The sequence below is a fragment of the Babylonia areolata genome, chromosome 24, assembly GCF_041734735.1.
Source record: "Babylonia areolata isolate BAREFJ2019XMU chromosome 24, ASM4173473v1, whole genome shotgun sequence".
Taxonomy (NCBI): Eukaryota; Metazoa; Mollusca; class Gastropoda; order Neogastropoda; family Buccinidae; genus Babylonia; species Babylonia areolata.
In genome coordinates this window covers 27,596,621-27,609,120 of record NC_134899.1, presented here as the reverse complement: position 1 = coordinate 27,609,120, position 12,500 = coordinate 27,596,621, and the positions used below count along the sequence as shown (strand labels likewise).

The following is a 12,500-nucleotide window of genomic DNA, read 5'->3' as shown; positions in this document are numbered from 1 at the left end:
CCCCCCACACACACACCTCTAAAACGTCTTCACATGTCCGTCACGTGCATTGCTGTATTGCTGTCAACCTTTACATCTGTATCTGTGACTTAAGTCATGACGCATGGGGTTGGCCAGCGCTGGACCGTACGTTACTGCCTGCCTGACTACCTGACCCAGAAAAGCTGTTTCTCTGTATCTGTCAGTCCGTGTCGATGATGTAGCAGTTAGGGAACTGTGGGAGTCTATAAAGAACTCCTCCTCCCGTAATGTGGATCTCTTTCTTCATCATGTTCTTCTCTTTTGCCCCCCCTCCCCCCCTTTTTTTCTTCCATTTCTGGCGTTTTCCTTTCTTTCTTTGTTTCTTTCTTTCGTTCTCTTTCTCTCCATATCTCCCCACTCTCTCTCTGTGTCTCTGTCTGTATCTCTCTCTCTCTCTCCCCAATCTCTCTCTCTCTCCCCAGTTGTGTGTGTGCGTGTGCGTGTGCGCGCGTGCGCGCGTGGGCGTGTGTGTGTGTGTGTGAATGCATAAGTATGTGTGTGCGTGCGCACGTTTGCCTGCGCGTGTGTGCCTGCGTGTGTGAGAGTGTGTGCACGTGCATGTGCGCGCGGGTATGTGTACGTTTTCAATCTCTCTCCAAATCGCAATCAGCATCTCTCCCTCTCCCCCCCTCCCACCCCCCCTCTCTCTCCCACTCGACATCTCTTCTCTCTCTCTCTCTTTCCCCCCCCCTCTCTCTCTCTCTTGACTCCTTGCGTATCTCTCTGTACGTTTCTGTCTATCTGTCTGTCTGTCTGACTCTCTGTCTTTACTTGTTCTCTCACCCTTCCGTTCTCTTTCTCTCTCTTCCATTCGTTTGTCTGTACGTTCCGGTGTTTGTCCGTCTGTCTCTCCGTTTGTTACTTATTCACTCGCACCCACACAAACACCGCCTGTGTGTGTGTGTGTGTGTGTGTGTGTGTGTGTGTGTGTGTGTGTGCAATCGTGCGTGCGTGTGTGTGCACGCGTATGCTGATCTTCGTTTTCTCCGCGGTTTGCAAAGCGGAGCAACTCTAACGATTTCGTGTGCAACGAGACGATTACTTCCCCTTTTCCATTTCCGATGCCTGCCCGCACCACCGGAAGTCCTTGGGCAGCCCATTTTCTTGTCTTTCTATTTTTTGTTCCTCTCTCTCTCTCTCTCTCTGAAAATGGATTACGATGACGATACAGTAAGATCACTGGCGAAGTACATTGCTGAAGCCTATACTATTCAAAAGAAGAGTAATTCGTGTCAATGGCTTAATTATATTGATAGAAAAAAAATGTTGCTGCTTTCATGAACTTCGAAAAAGGATGGCCGAGAGTTATTTTATTTGACTTCCAGTATGATACTTTTCTGTTTTATTTTGTTTTCATCATTATTGTTCTGATTTGCACCCCCATGTCACTAGAGCTGTATAGCTGATGACATTAAACCTTTCAGTGTTCAGTGTTTCTCTCTCTCTCTCTCTCTCTCTCTCTCTCTCTCTCTCTCTCCGTCTCCTGTCTCTGTCTGTCTATCCGCCTCGCTCTGTCTCTGTCCCTCTCTCTGTCTGTCTCTTTCTCAAATTCATGTGACGTGACCGTCGATTCGTATGTAAAACGTTCTGGTATAGCTACATTATGGCTTGTGTCTCTATGCTGCTCCCTTCACGAGGAAGTGTTTGTCTAATTATGAATAAAGTATTCGCACTCACATTCTCTCTCTCTCTCTCTCTCTCTCTCTCTCCCTCTCTCTCTCTCACTCTGTGTGTGTGTGTCTCTCTCTCCCTCTGTCTCTTTTTCTCTCTCTCATTCTCTGTTATTATTCATTTATTTATTTTGTCTTTAGAAATCAGGATGTTGCTTTGGAGCGAGCATTGTCGTCTGCCAGATCTTATCTTGTTGAACGTCTGCTTTAGTGCATTTCTCTCTCTCTCTCTCCCTCCCTCCTCTCTCTCCCCCCCTCCTCTCTCTCTCAACACCTCCTCTCTCTCCCTCTCTCTTTCTCTCTCTTTCTCTCTCTCTCTCAACACCCTGCTCTCTCTCTCCCCCTCTCTCTCAACACCCTCCTCTCTCTCTCAGTACCCTCCTCTCTTTCTCCCTTTCTCTCTCTCTCAACACCCTCCTCTCTCTCTCATCTCTCTGTCTCTCTCTCAACACCCTCCTCTCTCTCTACCCTCCTCTCTCTCTCTCCCTTTCTCTCTCTCTCAACACCCTACTCTCTCTCTCTCCCTCTCTCATTCTCTCTCTCTCAACACCCTCCTCTGTCTCTCTCTCTCAACACCCTCCTCTCTCTCTCTCCCTCTCTCTTTCTCTCTCTAACACCCTCCTCTCTCTCCCTCTCTCTTTCTCTCTCTCAACACCCTCATCTCTCTCTCTCTCCCTCTCTCTTTCTCTCTCTCAACACCCTCTTCTCTCTCTCTCCCTCTCTCTCCCAACACCTCCTCTCTCTCTCTCTCCCTCTCACTCCCAGCACCCTCCTCTCTATCTCTCTTCCTCTCTCTCTTTCTACCAACACCCTCCTCTCTCTCTCATCTCGTCTCATTCTCCCTTACTGACGTCTTTTCTCTTCTCTCTGTTCCTGTCTCTGTCTCCCAGTCGTGCTCACTCTCGAGAACCCACCACCGCCATCCATCACCACCACTCTCATCCCGTTTCCACCCCACTTCTCTTACCCTCTTTCTCTCTTCCTGACAGCCTCAACCTCAGCCTCTTCCTCTCTCCTCATCCCTTCATCTCTGTCTCTGTCTATCTGTCTCTCTCTCTCTCACACACACACTCTCTAAATTTGATGTTGGTGTTGTGAATTGACTCTTGCTTTTTTTTTTCTTCTCTCAATTAATATTCTTGCACAGAGGGCAAGTACATTGTGCTTACTCCTTTACCTTCGTAAAATAAAATTTCGTTCGTTCGTTCGTTCTCTCTCTCCCAGTTCATGATAGCCTCAGCCTCTTCCTCGTCCCTTCACTCTATATTTCTCTTTCTACGTTCCCCCCCACCCCTCCACCCCCATCCCCGCACCTCCCCACCCAGCCACCAAGCCACCCACCCCATTCCTTCTCCTCCCGCCTGTTTGCTACCGTAACGTCAAAGGTATCTCATGATCTTGGAGCGACTTGGTTCAAATTACGACTTCCAGAATGTGTTTCTTTCCGCCAGGAAGGTCTGATCGATAATATGACATCTCGCATAGTGTATGAGAATGGTGAGGAGAATGGGGACGGTGGTGGTCGTAGGGGGCGGGGGGGGTGGGGGTAAGAGAGCAGGGAAATATACACTGTGTGAGAGAGAGAGAGGAGAGGAGAGAGAGAGAGAGAGAGAGAGAGAGAGAGAGAGAGGAGAGAGAGAGGAGAGAGAGTGGGGGAAGACAGAGAGAGGAGAAATAGAGAGAGAGAGAGAGAGATGAGAGAGAGGGGAGAGAGAGGGGGAGAGAGAGAGAACAAAGAGAGTGAGAGGAGAGAGAATGGGGGAGGCAGAGAGAGGAGAGAGAGGGTGGAGAGAGAGAGAGAGAGAGAGAGAGAGAGAGAGAGAGAGAGAGAGAGAGAGAGAGAGAGAGAGAGAGAGAGAGAGAGAGAGAGAGAGAGAGAGAGAGAGAGAGAGATTGATATCGACTGAGACAGGCAAGGGGAAAAAAAACAAAAACAAAAACAAAACAACAACTAAAAACAAAATAACATACACAACAAAATCAACATTGTCAGTCGTGACATCTCTGTAAACTGAGCATCGTTAGTGCGTCACACTGTTCGTCTCCCGTCCACATTTAGAGCAAATATCATGTCACTTTCGTTCGGATCGATCCCCCGACAGTACCGGAGAAGACATTAGCACAATCTGGCATTTCAGTCAAGACAACGTTGGCAGCTTTGATTTTTGTCTTCTTCTTTTTTTCCTCCCTATCTTTTTTTTTTTTCCCCCAGAGCGCGTGTCAAATTCACGTGATTTGCGCGGAAAGAGTCAGACTTCGAAGCAGGCACGGGTTCAAACGGAAACGGTATCAGATACTGATTTCAACATTGTCTCCTTTCGTGAAATCTTTTCGGTTTTATTGTTGTTGTTGTTGTTGTTGCTGCTGGTTTTGTTGCTGTTGTTGTTGTTGTTCTTCTTCTTCTTATTATTATTGTTATTATCATTATCATTGTTGTTGTTGTTGATAATGTTATGTTAATATCATTATCATTAACATTATCATTTTTCTTCTTCTTCCTCTTCTTCTTATCATTGTAACATAATATAATACAATATAATATAATATAATTTTATTATACACACACACATATATATTGGGTTGTTTTTTTTTTGTTTTTTTTAGTCAACTCGAGTGTTCTCCAATATGCCAGCTTCTGTTTTCTTCAGCAGCCGCTACTTATTTCTTATCACTTGACCTTTACTACTATCAGATTCTACATTTTCAGAAACTCTGGTTAGGATAACCCTACGAACGGAATATATATCAGAGTCAACGAGGGTAAAAAAAAAGTAAATTCCTGACATTTCTTGTACACTACTTCCACCATTGATTCCTGATCGAGTTGTTTCTTCTTTCAAAAAGTCAATCGTTTTGTTTATTGTTGCAAAAGTGTTGTGTTACAAACTTTGTTTTCTCTCTATGTAACACGCAGTGGCAAACTTTCTCTCTTTCAAAGAAAGCAGCGTTGATCTCCTGACCACGACCTTGTTTATCCTTGCCGCGGTAAAACATAAGAACATGCAAAACATTCAGACGACAGAAGGCCTAAGCGTGATCTTAAACACGATTTCTTTGTTCAACGTCGTGTCTGACTCCCCCCTGTCTTCCCTGTGCAAGTGCGCTTGTCCAATACAAAGTTTGAACAAAGTTTGAACATGTCACTCTTCCACTGGCTGCCTGTCCAACATTGAATTAAACGCAAACTTCTCTCTCTCTCTCTGTCTGTCTCTTGCTTACCCCAGTCTCTCTTTAAAACACACACACACACACACACACACACACACACACATCTCACCGTATCTCTCTGTAAACACATTTACATCTACATGCTTGTCTACTCGTTCTTTTCCATCAGCACTGAAGCATCTCCTTGATGTCACTTGGCCGCGAGAGCTCTGCAACTGAGAGCTGCTGCTTGCGCGGGTTGGCAAGCTTGATGTAGGCCCTACTCTTTTAGAACGCTCTGCACGTGTCTGTTCACGTGAATGGGGAGGGTGGGGGTGAGGATGGGGAAGGGGGAAAAGGGGGGGGGGGGTGGCGGGGGGGAGGGGGGAGGGTTGTGGTGGTGGTGGTGACTTCAGTCAGTTTCAGTTTGAAGGAGGTGCCAAAGAGTGTTGGACTGATCGATATGCGCTACGTATCATCTGCTAACAAACCCCCCCCACAAAAAACAACAACAACAACAAAAACACAACAACAACAACAACCACACAAGATGTTGGTTTGTCCTTGAGAGTGTGTGCCCTAGGATTGTGGAAGACATTCGTATAAAAAGAAATGAATAACCATTGAAAATTTTAAAGTCTTGGGACTCATTCGCTCATGTAACGAGTTTTAGGTGGATTATACAGTAGGGTAGGCTGTGTGTGTGTGTGTGTGTGTGTGTGTGTGTGTGTGTGTGTGTGTGTGTGTGTGTTCATAATTGTACACTTTCTTGTTGTTGGTGTGTCCTGTGTTTCCTTTGGTTGGTTGTTTGTCTTTGTGTCTTTGTTTCGTGAGCGTTTTTTGTTTGTTTGTTTTTGTTTGTTGTTTTGGTGTGTTTTTTTTAATGGGAGGAGGGGTGGGAGGGGTGTTTGTTTTTAGCTTTTTTTTCTTTTTGCTTTCATTTACGCTGCGAACAACCTATCTGCCTGAATAAAGAAAATCAACAACAACACAACAACAAATAATTATGCATTAAATTTTGTATTTATTAAACTGAGACACAAACTGGGTGGGAGAGATGGAGGGAGAGGAAGAGACAGACACAGAGACAGAGACATAAACAGGGACAGAGGAAGACACATAAATTAGAAACATAAAAAAAATGCATAATCATAATATATGTTGCTTTTAGAGACACTGAAAACGCTCAGATTTATGACTTTATTTCAGCCTTCACAAGTGACTGAGAACGTTGATGTTTTTGACTTTTTTGCATTCATTATCAGTTGTTTCGCTTGTCAGTTTAACGACTTCTCTTTTACGAAGTCCTTTATGTAATTTCCTATAATTGTATTTCGATTTTTTTTTTCAAATTTCACCCTCATTTGTCCAGTTTTTCCCCAACTCTCCATTCATTCACATCTCCTACCCCTTCTAACCGATAATACTCAAATGTATTCATAAATACTTTAACAAAATGTCTTCAGTCACCGATATATGTGACGGGACGTACATTAAACAAAATTCCTCCTCCTCCTCCTTTCAGTCATCTGTCGTTGGAAATTCAAGGTGAATCCAATGTGTACGTGGTAAAACAGTGTGGAGAGTGGGACAGTACTATCTGATGTATAATGTGTGTGGGGTGAGTGTGTGGGTGTGGGTAGGGTGGAGTTGGGGGGGTGGGGGGAGGTGGAGAGAAGGGTGGATGGGTGGTTCGCTCGCTTTTATTTTATTTTATTTTATTTTATATTATTTTGTGAGCGGCCGTAATCTTGAGTCTTTGTCTGTATGTTTATCAGACAGTCAGTCAGTGTTGTTAACATTTTGAGAGAGAGAGAGAGAGAGAGAGAGAGAGAGAGAGGAGGGAAACCAAGTAAAAGCTCCAGTAATCAAAAGATGCATCGAAGTTCGTTGTAACTGTACATGTCATTCTTCGCACTGACGAAAAAACAACAACAAAAAACAAACAAAAAAAAAACAAACAAACAAACAAAAACAAACCAGCAGCGCCGCGAAGTTAGAAAAAGAACGAGAGCGAGGACCGTGTGTGCGTGTGTGTGTGTGTGTGTGTGTGTGTGTGTGTGTGTGTGTGTGTGTGTGTGTGTGTGCGCGTGCGTGTGTTTGAGAGATGGGTGGGGTGTGTGTGTAGAGAGAGAGAAGACAGAGAAAGAGAGGTGATGTTGGGCAGACTCCAATCCAAAATGAAATTAAAAAAAAGTTCATCAGAATGGGTGGAGTTGAAGTAGAGTTTAGATGAATGCATTTAGGAGGAATAGACTTGCAGGGGTTAAAAGAAAGGGAAGAGGGGGGGTGGAGAGAAAAAGAAAGGAACGAGCAGCTATAGAAAACAGGCTAAAGGGGGGGGTGCACTCTCCAACCTCACCACCAATCGCAAGGAAACGTGGGGGTCGCAAGTGCAGCGACAAACGGGAGACGCACAACTGCATGAGCAAAGGTATCGAGAGAGAAAGAGAGGAAAAGAGACAGTAAGAGAGACAGAGGGAGAGAAAAAAGTTGGGGCCAACTTACCTCGTATTTCTGTCAGGATTGGCAATTTATAGGGACCCATTGGAGCGGTATTGCCATTTCCGGTATCGCAAAGAAATAACGATTCTTGAACGCTTTACAAATGAGCGCCGACCACCGCGCTGGAAGAAGAGAGAACGGCGGGGCGATCGCGGGACGAGATGGATGGATGGATGGATGGAGGGAGGGAGGGAGGGAGGGAGCTGGCGGAGGGAGGTGTGCTGGGGGAAGAAGTGGCTGGGGGTTGAAGGTGGGAGGTTATCGTAAATCGTGAACCACGCGTTCCAGACTCTTCCTTCTCCACAGTCGCGTCTCTGTGGAAGATTGGTGTTCAAACTACTGTACGATCGGATTGAGCGAAAAAGGGGGGATGGGAGGGACACAGAGAGAGAGAGAGAGTGGAGGGGACGGGGGAGGGGGTGGGGGCGAGGGGGGGGGTAGGGGTAGAGGGTGGCAGGGGAGGGTGGGTGGGGGTGCTGGGAGGTCTCTGGGGGTCTGCGGAACCCATAGTCCCCGAAGCAAAAGGATTTAACAAATTGCTGACAGCTCCGGCCAGCCCGGACCCTCCGTCAAAACGGGCCTCTTGGGGGGTGGGGGGTGGGGGTGGGGTGGGGGGGGTTGTTGGGGGGTCAAGACGATAATGCTGCGGTTTGTTGTCCGACCGTGTCTGCTGCAGGCAGTTCCACCATTCACCTTGTTTGCCCCATCCCTCACCTTCCCTCCCCAACCCTCGCCCACGGGGCATGGCTGTTCAGTGATGCCGTTTTTCTTTTTCTTTCTGGAGTGGGGGTGGGGGGTGGGGGTGGAGGGTGGAGAGAGAGCTTTTGGCCGCGGCACATTGACCCAGGGAGGAGCTGTGTTTGGGTTTGATTTCGATGTCAATCGGCCGCCATTTGGACAAGCGCAGAAGATGTGCGGGTCTTGGGTTTGGAGAAGGTTCGATCCGAGTCTGGCGAGGACCTGTCCCCTGTAATCAAGTAATTTAAGACCCCGCAGACGAGTGAAACATCGGCGGAGGGTGCCGTGGGGGTGGGGGTTGGGGGTGGGGTGGGGGAGGGGGGGGGGTTGGAGAGAAGAATGATGCGTCTTAAGCCCTTCCCCTTCCCCCTGTGGACTACTATTTTCTGTTGGTTGCCCAGTGGCTTCCCCATTTTCTTTAACCGTTCCGTCTGAATCGCCGCTGAATAGAGCTATCAAGAATCAGTCTGGTTGTGTTCTTCTGAGAGTGTTTTTTTTTTTTTTTTTTTTTTTTTTTTCTTTCTTTCTCTCTAGACAGGAAAGGCAATAATATCGACAGCCAAAATATTCTGAACAGTTTTATTGGCAGCGTGAGTTGTGTTTTTTTGTGCTGAATAGGCCCTAACTAGTCCAGACATGTCATAAACACAAGAGAGAGGGCTAGAAGGAAAGGGGATGTTACGGAAACTTCGGTGCTGGAATCGTTTTCATTCAGTTTCAAATAACTCTGTTCATGCCATGGGCAGCAACAGAAAGTTTCGATGCGGAATGTTTTGGAAAATGAACAGAACTCAATGGCACACACTTACACACACGGTGCACGACGGGTTTGTTTGTTGGTTTTCCCCATTGCACATGCTTTTATGATTACACATTAAGAGCACTATCATTTGGAAAAATGAATAAATTATGTAGAAATAATAGCACGCTGGTCATTCACACACACTCATACACACACAGACCCACAAACACACACACACACACGCGCGCACGCACGCACGTACACGCAAACGCGCGCACGTCCGCACACACTCACAGAACGCACTCACCGCACAGACAGCACACAAGTATGAATGCATGTCTGTATGCACCTTACCCCAATGCCTCTGTGTCTCTATGCCTCTCTACTCTGTGTACCTCTTCTTCTCTCTGTTTTTGTCTCTCTCTGTCTTTGTCTCTGTCTGTCTGTCTGTCTCTCTCTCAACGGTAAAACTGGAATCGAGATGAACACGATGAAGAGAGTGGGCAGATTCTTTTCCACACAAGATTTCAGTCGTTAAGAAATCTTGTTCTTCCAGTCGATATTGAGAGTGATCAATACAACGAGGCTTCTAACAATACTTCGACGTACACTTTGTGAACTAAAGAACCGAATCAAATACTGACGAAATAACAGTTTTGTTTGGTTTCGGTTTGATGTCTCTGTAAGTTTAACTTGAAAGCATGATCTTTTTTTTTTTTTTTCAATCTGCAAACGTGACTTGACTGGCGACATACGAAAATAGCGACATGATACAGAATGTACGCACGTATATATGCGCAGAGGCTTACTAATTCGGTCAGTGAATATGAAAAATGTCACTGGAAAATGCAGTCACGACGTAAAGGAAATGTTGACAGAAAAGCTGTTCTCCTGTGCCTGTTTTCCTCCACTGTCATGTGCTTATGATGGGTACGTTGTCGTTAAAGTATCATCTGTCATATCCTATGTATATATATATATATATATATATATATATATATAAAGATGACATTTGCTTGTCTATAACCCTTTACGAGGGGCTCTGAACTATCGTAAACAACCTGTGTCTGTCTGCCTGTTCTACCCCATGCTTTAAAAAAAAACAACAACTGTTATTCAAACATAACACCAATACCCACTGGAGAAAAGTAACAACAAAAAAACAAACAAAAAAACAAAAAGAAACAAACCCCCCCAAAAAAAACAAAACAAAACAAAACAAAAACAAAAAACAAACAAACAAACAAGCAAACACCCCCCTCCCCAAAAAATATCAACATGCACATATCAACAGTACATGCTGCGCCGTGTTTTGTTTTGCTTTAAAAAAAATCTATATATATTGTTTTTAATTTTTAAGAAGACGTGTTCAGCAATTTAAAGTGTGCCTTTGTTCAATGTTTCCATTTTATTTGGTTACAGGCGACCAGGGCCGATTTCCATTCACTTCTCATTCCACAACTCCTTTGACACGTTCCTTCAGGCAACCAACACCGTTGCTATCAACGACGGCCATGCCTGCTTTCTTCACACCGGGACAGCTGGTGACGCTGACTGTTCTGCTGACGTCTTCACTAGTCCGTGCCCAGGAGCTGACCTTCAAAGTCCTGGAGGAGTCAGGTCCCGGTCTCCTGGGCAACATCGCCGAGAAGGCCAACCTGACTGCCGTGCTGGGCCACCAGGAGCTGAACAGCCTGCAGTACACTGTGGTGGACGACAGCGGCGGGGCCAACTCCCTGTTCTACGTGGACCAGACCTCGGGGGACCTGTCCACCAAAACCACGCTGGACAGGGAACGGCTGTGCGGGGTGGCCGCCACCTGCACCGTGAGGGGGGACGTGGCCGTGCAGTCCTCCAGCCCAGAGTCCGCCTTCTTCCGCAAGTTCTCCATTGTCGTGCACGTCCTGGACGCCAACGACCACATGCCCACCTTCACCCAGACCAGCTTCACGGTGGGCGTTTCTGAATCCGAGACCCTAGGCAGAACCTTCCGCCTGCCCTCAGCCACCGACGGTGACGTGGAGGAACACAACAGGGTGCAGCGCTACGCCTTGGAGCCTTCCTTCCCGGAGTTTGACCTCACGATGGCACACCAAGAGACGGCGTCTGGACAAACGCAATATACAGTGGCCCTGAAACTTGTCAACACTTTGGACAGGGAGGGAAAGCAGTTATATACCACATCTCTCGTGGCCTACGACGGCGGGAATCCACCTAGGAGAGCCTCCCTGCCATTAGCTATCAATGTGCAGGATGAGAACGACAACGCTCCGCTATTTGAAAAGAGAGAGTACAGCAAAACGCTCACGGAAGAATCACAGGCCAATGCGGTGATACTCACGGTGAGTGCCAGAGACGCTGACGAAGGGGACAATGCCAGGGTTTCTTACTTCCTTTCTGATTTTGCTGACATCACCATACAGTCTCTCTTCTCGGTGAACGAGGACACGGGCGTGGTCAGCTTGAAGGCCTCGCTGAGTAACCGAGGAGGCAACACGTACAGGTTCGAAGTGATCGCTCAGGATAATGGAGTGCCCAAACTGAGCTCTAAATGTCGCATTGTGGTCCAGGTGCTGGACACCCACAACGACAGGCCTGAGATCGAAGTGAATCCTCTCTTCAGCCGTCACGGAGCGGCCGTCGTTCCGGAATCAGCTGCCATCGGTCGTGTGACGGCTTTGATGACCGTGGTGGACCACGATTCGGGCCGTAACGGTCTGGTGACGTGCCAGCTGAACAACGCCTACTTCTCTCTGCAGAAGCTGGAGCTGAACGAGTACAAGATCATCGTGGCGGCTAATCTGGACCGGGAGCGGCAGGGGAACCACACCGTCCTCATCCGCTGCAGTGACGGGGGCGACCCACCGCTCAGCACGGAGAGGGTGCTGAAGGTGGAGGTCAGCGACAGCAACGACAACACCCCGGAGTTCTCCTCCAAGGACTACATCCTGTCCGTGCCAGAGAACGAGGTGGTAGGCACGTGGGTGGGACAGGTGACGGCCCAGGACCTGGACTCTGGGGACAACGCTCACCTCATCTACGGCATGGAGGACAACGGGAAGACCTTCACCATCGACACCATGCTGGGCGACATCTACACCACGCAGTTCCTGGACAGGGAGAAGACTCCTCACTACGTCTTCAATGTGTACGCCTATGACAAGAGTGCCTCCCCCCTGACAGCCATGACCACAGTGGTGGTGAACATAGAGGACAAGAACGACATGAAGCCAGTCTTCACCAACAACTCTTACCAGTTCCGCGTGGATGAAAGGACGCCGCCGGGAACTAAAATAGGACAGTTAAAAGCTGTCGATGAAGACCTCGGGCTGAACGGAAGGGTGGAATACTACATGGTGACCTCACAGTCCCGGCCACGCTTCCCCATCAGCGTCAACTCTTCAGGGGCCATTCTGGTCACAGGGGACGTGGACTACGAAATCTCCAACCTCTTCACCTTCATGGTGGCCGCTGTGGACCTGGGCACGCCTCCCCAGAACTCCACGTGCCACGTGACCATCGAGGTGATGGACAAGAACGACCACAGCCCCGTCATCACCTTCCCCAGCCCGGAGAACCCCTCCGTCAACATCCCTTTCGACACGGCGCCCGGGTCAGAGATCGCCAAGGTGGTGGCCTACGACCTGGACAGCGGGCCCAACGGGGATCTGCGCTAC

At 47.7% G+C, this 12,500-nt stretch overlaps 1 protein-coding gene across 1 annotated transcript in view; it reads left to right on the top strand.

Annotated features, from left to right (window-relative positions):
* LOC143298973 (protocadherin-9-like) overlaps positions 1-12,500 on the top strand; it is a 95,424-nt gene that overhangs the window by 50,929 nt on the left and 31,995 nt on the right. Inside the window, exon 2 of the mRNA XM_076612028.1 lies at positions 10,246-12,500. This exon is cut by the window's right edge and continues 687 nt beyond it. Within this exon, the coding sequence (XP_076468143.1) occupies positions 10,338-12,500 (2,163 nt within the window). The 5' untranslated portion in view covers positions 10,246-10,337. The remainder of the gene's footprint in view (positions 1-10,245) is intronic.